Genomic DNA, 14,613 nt, shown 5'->3' on the forward strand with positions numbered 1-14,613 from the left:
AGGAGGGACATGTTGGATACTTTTATTTATTATTATTTTTTTGGAGTCTAGGTTAGGCTTTGGTCTATAAATTAGAGATAAGAAGAGAGATGTAATCAGTCTTTCAAGTCTTGAGATTTTATTGCGATTCCTGTTATAACCAAAGAAAGCTATTGAATCTTGACTTGTAATCTTCCATTAATTTTCAGTCAATTCTTGAGATCTTTGATATTTTTTTCCTGTGATTTCAATTCTCCATCACAATTACTGTTCATAAACAGATAAGTTGATTAATCACGCACCACTTTTAAGGTCGTATGTGGAAGAGCTTTGGTGTTTAGGTCTCTCCCTCTAAGCCGTATGAACTGGGAAGTTTGGAATTATAACATTTCTTGCTCTTATCAAATTCAGATACTCTGCAGTGTCATCTTGTCAAGCAGGTGACCAGTTTTCTTCCAAAGGAAGCTTTTCAAAGACACTACTTCTGCTAACCGAATTGTTGCCTAGATAATTCTTAACTGTTGCCTTACTGAAGTTATTAAGCCTCCTCAATTCAAATAAGAAATTATGCAGGGGGTAGCATGTAGCATCACAAGGTCTAGTTTCTATCAAGCAGGTGCCTCGTCCTCTTCCAGAGGAAGCATTTCAAAGACATTAACTTTGACATCTACGAACTGAATCCGGTGCTTCAATTGTCAGGATACTTCCATCACTTTACTGAATTTGTTAGCCTCCTCATTCTCTCATCTATGCAGAGGTAATGCATGTAGCTTCACAAGTTCTAGTTTACATCAAGCAGGAAAACAGTCTTCTTCCAAAGGAAGCTTTTCAAAAATATTTTCACTTCTGCCAACTGAATGCCTTGCTTCAAATATCCAGATGTCTCCATATTTCATGGTTTTACTGAATACATTGGAACTCCTTAATCAAGATGGGAAATTAGAAATTATGCAGGGGTAGCAATTAACATCATAAGGTCTAGTTTATGCACAACACAGGACTCCTAAAAGATCCCAGGGGCTTCAATTCTAACAGTTTATGGATCTGTTTAACAGAGTGATATTGAAATGAGCATCCAGTGATCAGGTGAGATACCGGAAGGTGCCCACTCTGTTAAACAGTGATCATGCAATGAGTAGTGTCCAGTGATCAAATGATATATACTGGAAGGTGCTCCACTTTTGTGGTCAGGAAGGTGCTTACCCATCCTGATCACAAATTCAATAAGCTACCATGTATTGCCGAAACAAATGATATTGTCAAAACAAATGAAAGGATTAGTAAAAACACCTATAGTTATAATGAGCAAGAGTCCATCATGTTTTGAAATCTTCAACGGCAATCTAGAAGGCAGTAAACATTGCAACTTTTTCAAGGTAAACTGACAGATCTATAAATGCTACAATAAGAGCTAAATTGTTCTGCTCTTTTGGCCCCTGAGGTTATTCAAAAGCGACTACGACATTGTGGCCTCTTCAATATGGCCAGCGAGAGAATGTCATGCTTCGAATGAATTGGGAGAAGACATTGTCTTCTTAAATGAAATATAATTTTTTTTTACCAAACTATATTTAAAAGTACTTTTGCCTAAAGTCACCTTCAAATAACCTGGTTGAAGAGAGCTAAAGAAAGACCAAACAGGCTGAAGCCAGCTGAGATTCATTACAAGCAACTACTTTGAATTGAAGGCCAATGCCTAAGGCTTCAGTCCATAGTAGTTGGGGACGGGAACAGGATCGGGAGTGGGATCGGTCCGGGATTCGCCGAACCGCCCTATAGTGGAAGCTCCCTGGGGTTAGGATTGGTGTCCGTACAATGATCAAGACAAGGAATGTGATCCTTAGGTTTATAGGAGCGAGACCCCATGTCAATGGGTTTGATGTTTTGACTAGCAGGAATCTAAGGTCCACTATACATAAAAATAGGCTTGTCAAGTAGAGCTAGTACGAGTTCCCTTGGTTAAGGAATCGAGGTTTAAGTATGTCATATAACGGGGTTCCTCCTTTATTAATATCGAGATTCTTAATTATGTTTGGCATATGTTTTAAGTCTTAAGTATCACTCTCGGGAATGGTTAACTATGCCAACTCCTGGTTGGGAAAAGAGGCTAAAGCTGCACCACAATAAAGAAGTATCAGCATCTTATCTTGCTGCGCTTGAGGGGCAGAATACAACAACAGTCTTCTTACTCCCGGCATCCATTTCCAACATAGGAACAATGTCAGCTATTTCATGGCGGGATATATATGGTAGTGGCGTTCTTGAATTATATTCACTAGCTGTAAAGGTGTTGTCTCAGAATGTCAACTCGTTATGTGTTGAGAGGTGCTGGAGTACGTATAGTTATATTCACAGTGTTAAGCGGAACAAGTTAAATGCTCAACACTCCGAGTCATTGGTTTATGTTCACTACAATGACAAGTTGTTAAGTAGACTATGATCATACTATGCAGAGGAGTACAAAGTATGGGATTTTCATCCTAATGATGACCACCTCGAGGATGATGTTGGGTATTAGAAGCATTAGCGACCGCCTTGATGCTGATGATTAGGCTTGTCAAAGTGCTCCATTACTAAGGCATGTCCCTCTCACTACATGAAAGCATATATTCTCATCTCACAACTAAGAGGATTCATCATTGTGATATAAGAATCTAAAACAATAGGACATCATAAATATAAGGTTTTAAATGAAATATATATTCTCACAACTAAGAGGAATGGCTTATACAATAGGACTTAATAAAACAATAGGTCATTCTAGACTATGCCTAGTTCAAATTAAGAATATAAAATAATGGAACTTCGTTCTATATGAAAAAGAGACTGGATTTTACGATCATGGAACTTATGATTCCCAAATAATGGGAACTTGGGATAATGGAAATCTCTAACTTGATATCATTTGTTCATGAAAGCAGATCCCACAAACATGGAACCCAAGATTTCAATGTACCAAAACCTTGGACCATGGTTGATGAGAGCGAGGATCTATTTCGAAATGGAATTGGATTGCACTGATGGATGGAACGTGGTCCGCTTTATGTGGGAGCGAGATCCCAAAATCGTAAAACCGGGGTCCCTACAAGATCCGTTGCAGGAATGGGATCAAGGTTCCGGAGCGGGATCGTCACCCTACCCATAAGGTTCCCTTAACTATGCTTCAGTCCCATCTCATCTGCTTAAGAAGAGGTAACAAAATTAGTATAAACACCAGATTACTATAAGTCAACCATTAGGCCATCGGAGAACCCAAAGCTGACCTTCAGATCATAAGCATGATTAGATTGCATAAGTCCTGCAGCAACATCTTCAACATTGACACACTGAACTTTGGTGGATTCGTCAATTAGGCCAGCAACAGGTACAGGATTGCACATCACACTGAACCTTCCTCATGCCTTTACGGATCTTTTCAAGTAGATATAAGCATGCATTGTGGACGAGGTTCAGCGTTGTTGTTGCAGGATTAATATTGCACTTGTGTTTCCAGATGCTCATAATGGTTCAGATAAAGGTTGTAGAATTGACCAATATTCTCCTCATACAAAAGATTCAAGGTCCCTTTTGAAGACTTTTGAGCTGTTGCTATCTGACTATCTTCACAAGCAAGTAAAAGAAAATATAAACGACCAACAAACAAGAGCACACACTATTCATTTCATCCTAAAATCAAGCTAACAAATAAGACTAACACCATTATGCATATGGAAAGCATGTACATATCAAATCACGACTCAATACAAAATATATCAAGCTAGTCATACATCAGTCAAGAATTTGATGGTGGAGAGGTGCCTGCTAAATGAACATGCAAGTTGAGTCCTATAAAAAATTGGATAGTAATACATTTACCTGCAACGCCACCATCAAATGGCACCAATCCAATTGACTTCGGAAATGATTCTTGCAATACCATAATCTTTGATTCCAGTGAGTTCACCTAAACATTGCATTGATATAAACATAGAGAACTCATTTATCCCTCATTAATATGCAAGGAAAAGGCACAGGCCGTCAATGGATTTAATCAATATTCTCAAGGCCCACTTTTCTCAAGCTTTAATATTCTGATATATCAAACTAAACCAAGTGGTGGCCAGTGAACTCCATGGTCTTTAAATCGCATGTTATTTCAAATTGCAGGTAACTGTTGGCCAATTAATATTATTTTTATTTTTTCAAAAAAGAAAACAGCTCCCTGCAATAGTATCTCTAATCAGGGAAGTACAACTATGAAATAGAGAATCTTACATATGAGTACACGACCTACAGAAAAGGAACCAGTCCAGGAGCATACAATTGGCAGAACAAGCAACAGAATCTACTAGCCTCAATTTCAAATTCAAAAACCAAACCTGAAATACAAAACATTAATGCATTCACAGAGTCATCCAATGCAGACACACAGACTCACAACTGATATCCTTCCAATACATACAAAAGTAACAATACAAATTTGAAATAAAACGATGCCTTCAGTAAAACGTGAAGCGCGGAAGACCCATAAAATCCAGGAAACAGATTGTTTGCTGTGCAGCTCACCTCCATTGTCCTCACTCAGGGAATAATGCAGCTCATAGAGAATGAGTAGAAGCCTTTTATCTCTTCTTGCACTATTCTAAACCCTGAGGTTTCCACCAGGAAATCCTGACTTTCTCAACAATTTCTGTGTCATTAAAAAAACCTTCTAAAATATCCATCGAAGTTCTAAAAGCCTCTTTTCCTCAATAATTTAAAAACTACTCGAGTGTGCAACAGTGAACTTCTTTTATGTTTTGAGACATTTTTAATTTGAAATTTTGTCTTTTGTTAAATATTTTAAAATATAAAAAGCCTAATACAAGATTAGCTGAAAGAGAGCCATCCACTGCACCTAACTGTCAAACCATTCTCAGGAACATAACTGGTAGAGCCAAAGCCAATGAGGACAGGTGGAGTTTAAAAACGTTTTGGTCTACGCTACTAAGCTTGTTTCTAGTAGCAGTCACAAAAACAAGTTCGACAGCCTAATAAACACAGCACGACAATCGAGTCTTCAAGAACAAGTTAGGCAAACTAGCTTAAAACCAGTGCAACTCGACAATTGGATAAGAATACTTTAGCTAATTAAAAAGACCTCCTAACAGGTTTATTAGTCAAGAAAGTACTTTAGCTAATTAAAAAACCTCCTAACAGATTTTCAGTTTCAAAACTTGAGAGACATGTTCCTCAACTTAATGTTACCCATTTTGGTATCTCCCGCTAACCCTTGGTTGATGAAATTTCTGGTTAGCTTGCAAATTCCATAGTTGTTGGAACGTCGTAAAACAAAATAGTTAAAATGTAAACATATCCATGAACAATAAAACTCTAATCATAACACTATTACTCAGAACCATAGTTGTTGGAACCTTGTAAGGAAAGGCCATGGACCCACTCCGGAACCTCGATCCCATGATTCCAGGATGGAAAGTGGATCCCTATATTGTGGTCTCATTCCTAGAGGGTTTGAACTGCAGTTCTCAAGTATATGGTGCAGTGCATATGATGTTTTCTCTATTAGACACTGATTCATATGCACTAATTCAGTGTACCCAATGGTATTGTGAACTCACACATCAATCGCAATCCCTTAAAACTTATTATTGCGATTCCTTCCTGATGGAATTCATGCTCCCCTAGGACAAGGATCACACTTCCTTGATATAGGATTGTACGGACGACAATCTAACCACACGGAGCTTCCAACAATCCACGGTTTTGTAGACCAAAGCCAGCTCCCGCACCTGACAAGGCTTCAACTATGCTCTAAACATTACACAGTTATGGTGCAATGTCATCACTCCCGCCAATCAATACAATACAAAGACAACAACAACGAAAAAAAAAAAAAGGATTGTGGTTTTGTTTTAGCATTTTTTTGGTCAATTCCCAGCTTATTCCATGATATCTTGGATATAAGAATTAACAGTAGTCCCAAGAAGAAGGATCCAAACATTCAATTAACTAATACCTCTTTTCAAGAGGAGTTTATATAGAAATATCACTATAAGGGTTTTCTTAGCAATCATCATCAGCATCATTCAAGCCATATCCCAACTATTTGGGGTTGGCTACATGAATCTTGCTCTACCATTCCATTCTATCAAGGGTCATACCCTCAGTCAAGCCATAAGTCACCATATTTTTTTACTACTTCCATCAATCTCCTTTGGGTTGTTCCCCTTATCTTTTCAGAGCCTTCCACTTGAACCAAACCGCCTCTCCTAACTGGCATTGATCGTGGTCGATGCTACACATGACCAAAGTAACTACGTCTACTTTCCATCATTTTATCGCCTATTGGAGCTACCCCTATGTTCTCTCAGGATGTATTCATTCTGAATTCTGAATTCTGATTTCCTTGACTTGCCACTCATCTCAACATCCTCATCTCAGCTACACATGACCAAAGCACCTACGTCTACTTTCTCTCATTTTATCGCATATTGGAGCTACCCCTATGTTCTCTCAGGATGTATTTATTTTGAATACTTCTTTCCTTGATTTGCCACTCATCTCAACATCCTCATCTCAGCTACACTTACTCTATGAATATGTTATTTCTTGATTATATGGCCGATCTTATAGACGTCTTATAAAACTTCTCTTTCAGTTTCATAGGTATATGATGATCACATAAACTCTAAATGTACATCTCCACTTTCTCTACCCAACTCTACTTCTATGAGCAACATCTTCTTCAATCTCTCCACTCTCATGGATTATCGAATCAAGCTTTTGAAATGATCTTTTTAGGTATTTCTTGGCCAACAATCTTAATTAATTCCTTGTTTTTACTTCTAGTATTGCTGAACTTGCATTCCATATATTGTTTTAATCCAACTATTTTTAAAACCTTTAAATTCTAAAGCATCCCTCTAACGTTCGAAATTTGCACCTACGTCATCTGTAGTCTCATCATTCAAAACTATACCATCCGCAAATAACATATACCACAAAACTTCATCCTGTAGATTCCTAGTTAACAAGTCCGTAACCAACACAAAAAGATTGGGCTCAACGCTGACCCCTGATGTACGCTTGCTGTCACTGAAAACTCACTTGTCTCTCCACTAGTTCTCCTAGTTAGTAGTCCCTCACACATATCTCTAACCATGTCAATATATCCTCTTGAGACTCCTATCTTTTTTAGCACCCACCAAATTATCTCTCTAGGTACCCTATTGTATCATTTTTCTAAATCAATAATGACCATGTATAGGTCCTTTCTTTTTCCCTTAGGCTACTCAGTCAATTGCCTAAGTAGGAAATAGCCTCAAGGTAGATGTCCATAGCATAAATCCGAACTAATTTTTTGATACACTAGTTCCATGTCTAATTTGTTGATTAATCATTTCCTCTCACAGTTTCATTGCGTGGCTCATAAGTTTGATCCCTCGATAGTTCGTAAACTTTGTATGTTTCCTCTGTTCTTGTAAATAGTAACTAGGGTGTTTTTCCTCCATTCATCTGGCATTTTCTTTGTCCTCAAAATCTTGTTGAACAACTTAGTCAACGAGAAAATATTAATCTCTCCAGGCACTTCCAAACCTCTATTGGCATACCATCAAAACAAGCTAGATTTGTGTGGATTTGGGTTTCCTTGCCAAAAAAAAAAGGGCTTCTTGGCACTATTCACAATCTATTTTTACTGTTCACACTCCAAAAGTGTTGAAAACTCTAACACTCCAGACCCTTTTATTACATTATAGTAGAAAAAGCTAAAACTACCCCCACTTAAGTTAAAACATTATAAAAATTTCCCATTAGTCCTTTCAATTAAAGACAAATCATAACGATACTTTTACCCCTGATAAAACAAGTAATTCCATAAAGGCACGTTTGGTTGGTGTGAAAATATTTCTTTTCAAGGTAAATATTTCTCGAGAAATTTTTCACAGTAAATTGCCTTACACATATCTTGTAAGGGAAGAAAGACAAAACCGATGATAAACTATTTTACTAAAAAATAGTTCACTTTGCATTAAAATAAAACCACACCTCAACCCATGGGAAAGCATCCCCATTATTCATTATTCACTATTTACAATATAATATATATTATATAATTTTTTTTTTATAATTTTTTTTTATGTTAACATTATATTACTAGCAGAGAGTTACATTGAAGTCCGAGATCACCCTAGAGAAGGGTGACTCATTAAAAAATGGTGCTAGCCTACCATATACAAAAAGGGCTTATAAGGCCACCCAATTACAACAATTTACAATAAGCTTTTACAAAAATACATCGAGAGGGAAAAACCAAAAAAAGCGAGCCACATTAAGTCGTGAGCCCCTGGTCCTGAGCAAAAACGGAGTCGGACCTAGGTAGCGCTTGTCCTTGGCCCTGGCTTCTAGCACCCTCTTTTCCCAATAGACCTGCGATGTCGTTGGACGTCCTTCAAATATGCCTCCAGGAGCCGTCCATATCCCTGCATATATGATCAATTTCGTCAAACAATGAGGCTAAGTACCACGGTGGTGAGCTCGTTCTCCTTGCCCATGAGATAGCATTATAGGAGTCTCCTTCTACTAGCAATAGAGGGCCCCAGGAAGGATCGAAGAATTTTAAGCCTATTAGGAGGGCAAGAGCTTCGGCATGATTGGAGTCCTTTATGCCAATGTTCTCTGAGAAGGTTAAAAGGACGTTGCTTTGGTGGTCTCGAAAGACCCCCCCAGGCCCTGCCGGGCCAGGGTTCCCTATGGAACACCCATCGAAATTCAGTTTGATGCATCCTTGGGGTCGTGGTTGCCAAGATGGTGGTGAAGAACATTGATCCATTGGGTAAGGAAAAAATTTCCTAGGATTCCAAAAAGAACCTTGTGATTGGAGGCCTAAAAGGTAACCAAAGAGATAATCTTGTGAAAGAGAGCTGGTGTGTGAAGTTTAACACCTTGGAATACTCTAAGGTTTCTTTCCAACCAAATGGACCATATGGTTGCTGCAATAGTTGCCTTCCATAACAATCTTCCTGCCTTAAGTCAACACGAGTCAAGATCGTAAGAGATCAAGGCCTTGACCGAAGGGGTGTGACCCATTGTAAGCCAAAAAATTGCATTACTTGACCCCAAAGGTCGAAAGTAAAGTCACAGAGTATGAACAAATGTTGGTTCGACTCCTCCTCGCATAAGCATTGGACACACCTGTTGGGAAGCGGGATTCCTCTCTTTTGAAGTTGATCCACGGTGAGAGCTCTATGGAAGCATGCGAGCCATTTGAAAGTTTGGACTTTTGGAGGAGCAATGGTGGCCCAAACTTTGGATTTGATTGCTATAAGGTTAGCCGGGAGAGTAGGAGGTAGAATTAATCCATTGTAGAATGAAGCTACTAAAAAGATGCCAGAGGGAGCTAGCGTCCAGATGATAACATCACTTCCTTGAGGCGATAGGAAGTGGGAGTGAAGAGAGATTGAGAGAGACTGAAAATGATTAAATTCCTCATCAATAAGATTCCTTCGGAAGCAAGGGTTCCATACTCTCAGTCCCCCAGTAAGGACCATCTCCTCTGCAACTGAGGATTCTTTGTTTTGAGCCAGCAAGTAGAGGGTAGGGAATACCTCTTTCAAAGGGGAGGGGTCCCAGCCGCAAGTCGGACCCTCACTCTAGAGCCCTCTCTAGGATGATATCTTATGAACTTTTGGAACTGGGAAAGGGCCGAGGCAAAAGATCTCCAGGCCCCTGAAGCATTGTGTCAGTGACTTCTAGAGGGCAACCAAGTCTTCCACCTTGCCAAACGCCTGTCTACCTTGTCTAGGACATGGGACCATTGCCTTTTCTTGGGTTTACCCAGTCCTAGAGGTAGGCCTAGATACGTAGTCGGTAAGTCTTCCACTTTACATTCCCACCATGGAATGAAGGATCCGGCCTCTGCTGGTGTATTTATCGAAATTAACTTTGAACACAGTTGCTGTTTGGAAGCAGCTAAGGAAGAGTTTGAGGGTTTCAACTTCATTGCAGGAGGCATCAATAAACACCAGAGTGTCATCTGCATACTGCAGATGAGACACCGTTGGTCCATGTGAACTACTCCTGAAGCCCTACAGCAAACCAGTCTCATAGAGCCGGAAGCTGAAGCGACTGAAGACCTCTGCCAAGATAGCAAAGAGGAAGGGGGAAAGGGGGTCTCCTTGGCGAAGACTCCTTGAAGAAGAGAAGAAACCTTTAGGGGTTCCGTTGATAAGAATAGAGAAATGTGGATGTGAGTAGCAACCTCTCATCCACACTCCATCTATTTTAGAAACCCATTCTAGCCATCGTCTCACCAAGAATTGACCAGTCCACATGGTCATATGCCTTTTCCCAATCAATTTTGAAAATAAGGCCAGGTTTCTTAGCCAGATGCCTCGAGTGGATACACTCATTAGCTACTAGGTCCCCATCTAGAATTTGTATGTCCTTGAGAGAGGCAGATTGTGTTGAAGAAATAACTGAGGGAAGGACTTGTTGGAGTTTGGAGGCTAGGACTTTAGCCAGGATCTTGTACGAAGAATTCAGGAGACTAATAGGGCGGAAATCTTTGATTTCCTCAGCACCTTCTTTTTTGGGAACCAGAGCTATGAAGGTTGCATTAATGGCTTTGTGCAGAGTACCCTTGTGGAAGAACTCCTCGAAAAATTTGATGAAGTCAGAACGAAAGGTGTCCCAGGACTCCTTGAAGGGAGCAATTGGGAATCCGTCAAGACCCGGTACCTTGTCTTTGGCTAGAGCATTGATAGCCAATAAAATTTCTTCCTCTGTGAACTGTTGCTCAAGCCAGACAGCTTTTTCGTCAGTGAGGGTAAGGAAGTCAAGGGAAGACATTCTCGGTCTAAGGCCAGAAAGAGCAGAGTTTAGAGTCTGGAAGAACTCTAAAATTGCCTGCTCCATCTCAACAGGTTGAGTGAGGTGTCTGTTATTAACCTTAATCATTGAAATTGAATTGTCTCTCCTGCGACAATTTGCAATGTGATGAAAAAAGGCAGTATTCTGATCACCTGCTTTCAACCAGGTGATTCTCGATCTTTGGAACCAGTAGATCTTTTCTTTTTTAAGAGTTGAATGGTACTCAAGTTTAGATTTAGATCTTAGGTCAATCTCCAAGGGTTCCAGTGCCTAGTTTCCTCGAGCCGATCAACCTCTTGGATGGTATTCAACAGGGAGGACTTGAGTTGGGAAAAATTGCCAAGGATGGATCGACTCCAAGTTTTGATCGAGGCTCTAAGGATTTGAAGTTTGGTCTGGAGGATATACCCTGCTCTGCCCAAGAAACATGGATGGTATTTACTATGTGGATACGAACGAGGTGAGGGGTAAAGGATAGATGAGGAGCTAGCAGGCTTGACACATAGGCTGGGTCAAGGGGAGAGTGGTCCAAAGAGTGACCCCCAACAATTCCCAGTGGGATAAGGTCCCTGTGTGAGAACCTGTTGGAGTGGTAACCTTCCGAAGACGTGTTATACCTGACATGTTGGAAAAAGTCACCTAGGTTGCGAGGGAAGAAGGTGAGAGAGAGGGGAGGGTGAGGAAAGAAGAGGGGCCTTCAACAAAGAGGTGTGGAGCACAGGGGTAGGGTCGACAGGGGCAAAGGGTGCAGCAGCAGCGGCGAAAGAGGGTTGCTCTGAGGCTTTAGAGGAGGGAAGGGGAACGGCTGAAGTGGGTGGAGAGCTACAGGCCGACTGCTGAGGAACTGTGAGAGCCAGAGAAGAAGCAGTGAGAGCTAGAGAAGGAAGCGCAAAGGTAGAGCCAGGCGGCGCTGGTACAGTTGCCGCCGGCATCGTCAGAAACGGGTGTCCCTGCTGCAGAGGAGAAGAGGACGGCGAGGGCGACGGAGGGGAAACGTGCATGGAGGAAGGAGGCGACTGCAACACGTGACGAGGACCAGCGGGCTTATCGAGCGAAGGGTGGGGTATGACAAGGGGCTCGAGGGGACACGTGGACGGGGATGACGGGGGGGGGAGAGGGAGGTAATGATGAGAGAGGGATGGGACATAGGTCGGTGGGAGAGGAGAGCGAGGGTAAGAAGTGCGACGGACCGGGTTTGTCAGCAAAGCCCGTAAGTAGAGGAGGTGAAGAGGTGTCCTTTAGAACTTCTTTCTGGGTCGACGGGACAAAGGTGGGGTGGGATCTGAGGGTGACCCTGTCCTATCAATATCACCGGGTCTCGGGTCATGCGGCGGACCCCGAGTTAGAAAAGAAGGAGAGGAGCGTGGAGCCCGAGGACGCCAGAAGGAGGGGTTCTAGCTGGAGAGTTGTGGGCGGACTGGTTTGATGTGGGTTGGGTCGGGGGGTCGTCTACGGGGGCGCTGACGGTGTCGTTTCTTCCTGGACACCACGGTCCAAGCCTGATCATGGTTTTCTGGTATGGAAATCGGTAGAGTGACAAGGTCGGCATGTTGAAAGAATTTTGAGGAGGGAGGCGAGGCTGAAGACCACGAAACTGAGACACGGTAGTATAGATTATCAACTTCAAGCTAGACCAACTGAGGGATGTGGCTCGTATCTACGGCTTCCAAGAGAAGTCGAATGGATCCCAACGGTAAGGTTTCCATGAAGATCCAGTGAATGGAGATCAATGAACCACAAGCTCCCCCAATTCTCCAGAAAATCTCAGGTGTCCACACGTTAAGGGGGATGTGTTTAAGGGTGAGCCAGACCCTTTCTTCGCAGAAGGAGCCTTCAACAAGCGACCATGCCCGAAGAGAAACACGGGCTCCTTTGAAAGAAAGGTCGGTTGCTTCCTGTAAAGCAAGCTAAGCTCCGGCAGGGTACAGAAAGGAGAACAGGTAATCGCCATTGGAAAGGTGTCTACAGGATAGATTCGGTTCCTTCAGAGTGCTACTTGCCCATCTCTCGATTCCTCTGTAATCGTCACGACGAGGAATAAAAGACACTATTAAAGCAACAGACAGTTTAGAGCGAATAGACTCTGTCTCCTCGGGAGATGGGGATAAGCAGAAGGAAAGGTAAGGAGAGCAGGAGGAGCGAGAGAGGTTCCGAGAGGGCAACAGGGGTTTGGGAGGGGAGGCAAAAGTAGGTTTGGTCGCTGAAGTGACCTGAGCAAAGGAAGCCTTCTGGCTGGGTGTTGTGGTCTCCTGAGCCACAACCCTGTTATGCTGTTGGAAGGTTAAGTGGGGAGGGGGACTCACAGGACGAGATTGGAGAAGATGGGTTGTGGGATACAAGTCGTAGATGTGGTTCCAGCTGAGAGAGGGGAGGGGGGTAGGCGGTGCCATTTTCATTACAAAAAGTCCCTCTTATTTTATTTATATATTAAATAGTATATTTAATGTATAAACTTTACTTCAATAATTTTAATATATAATATAAAAAAATATTTTATATAAAAAATATATTAATTTTTATTATACTACATTATATAATATTAGATAATATATATTAGTATAATAATAATAAATAATAATATTATTATATAATAATATATTTATATTATTAATAATTATTTGTATTATATAATATAAATATTTATTTTATAATATATAATATAGAAATATATTATATGGTATTATGTGTTATATATATCCTATAATATATATTACTAATATATTTGTATTATATGAAATATATTTATTATATTTATATAATATAGAAATGAGTAATGACACTATAAGATCCTCCCACACCCATGTGAGTAGGACCCCAAAGGATTACCATTAATTTTTAATACAGATCTCTAGAAAAGTTACATGGGTGTGGGAGTTAGGTAAATTGGTTTATTGATAACTTTTCTAGGGATCTGTTTCAAAATTTAATGGTGATCCTTTGGGGTCCTACTCATATGGGTGTGGGAGGGTCTTACATATCATTACTCTATAGAAATACGATCATATTATATTTTATTATATATTATATATAATATATAATATTATATATTTATATTTATAGTATTAGTATATATTTGTACCATATATAATATATGAAAAAGTTTTATATAAGGTTGCAACCTTAAAATGTAGAATTACAGATGCACCTCAAAAATCCATTGGAAAAGGATTTTTAATGTTGAGAAACCCCTCTAATTGATCATCTCAACATTGAGCTGTATGAATATGAAAAAAATAAAGATTTTGAGCCCCATAAATAGTGTATCTTGCAACACATTATCTAGACCGTCCATTTTCAAGATTTTGATATTTTTATAGATCTACTTAAATTTAACCATTTTTAGAGTTTAAAATTCTGTAATTAGATAAGAAAATAGATTTTCAAAATAATCCTAAGAATTTTACACCAAAATTACATGTTACAATAAAATTTGGAGGTGCACTGTTTAAGGTTGCAACCCTATAGAAACCACACCCTATACAAATATGTTTTATTATATAATATTTTGTTTATATAATAGATATTTACAATACAATATATTATATAATGTTTATATTTGATATAGATATAACATTTAAATAATATTAATATAATATTTTAATAATATGTAAATAATAATATTCAAATAATGCATGTATATATTTTACATATTTAAAAAACATATTTAAATACCAAACATATGAAATTCATTATACAATGTCTTTTAAACATCTTAACAAACATGGAGAAAAGAAAGTCTACAAAAGTTTTTCTTACAAAGTGTTTACATATGTAAATATTTTTCCT

At 39.7% G+C, this 14,613-nt stretch overlaps 1 protein-coding gene across 4 annotated transcripts in view; it reads right to left on the minus strand.

The window, feature by feature from the left end:
* The window catches only part of PIR121 (transcription activator), a 106,278-nt gene that overhangs the window by 16,658 nt on the left and 75,007 nt on the right, over positions 1-14,613 (minus strand). For all 4 annotated transcript variants that reach the window (XM_088871276.1, XM_006854187.4, XM_088871275.1 and 1 more), the window contains exon 26: positions 3,835-3,922. In XM_088871276.1, coding sequence (XP_088727402.1) covers positions 3,835-3,922 — 88 coding nt within the window. The remainder of the gene's footprint in view (positions 1-3,834; positions 3,923-14,613) is intronic.

Source organism: Amborella trichopoda, chromosome 7 (assembly GCF_054954075.1).
Source record: "Amborella trichopoda isolate Santa Cruz 75 chromosome 7, AtrichopodaSantaCruz75HAP2 v2.0, whole genome shotgun sequence".
NCBI classification, from domain to species: domain Eukaryota; kingdom Viridiplantae; phylum Streptophyta; class Magnoliopsida; order Amborellales; family Amborellaceae; genus Amborella; species Amborella trichopoda.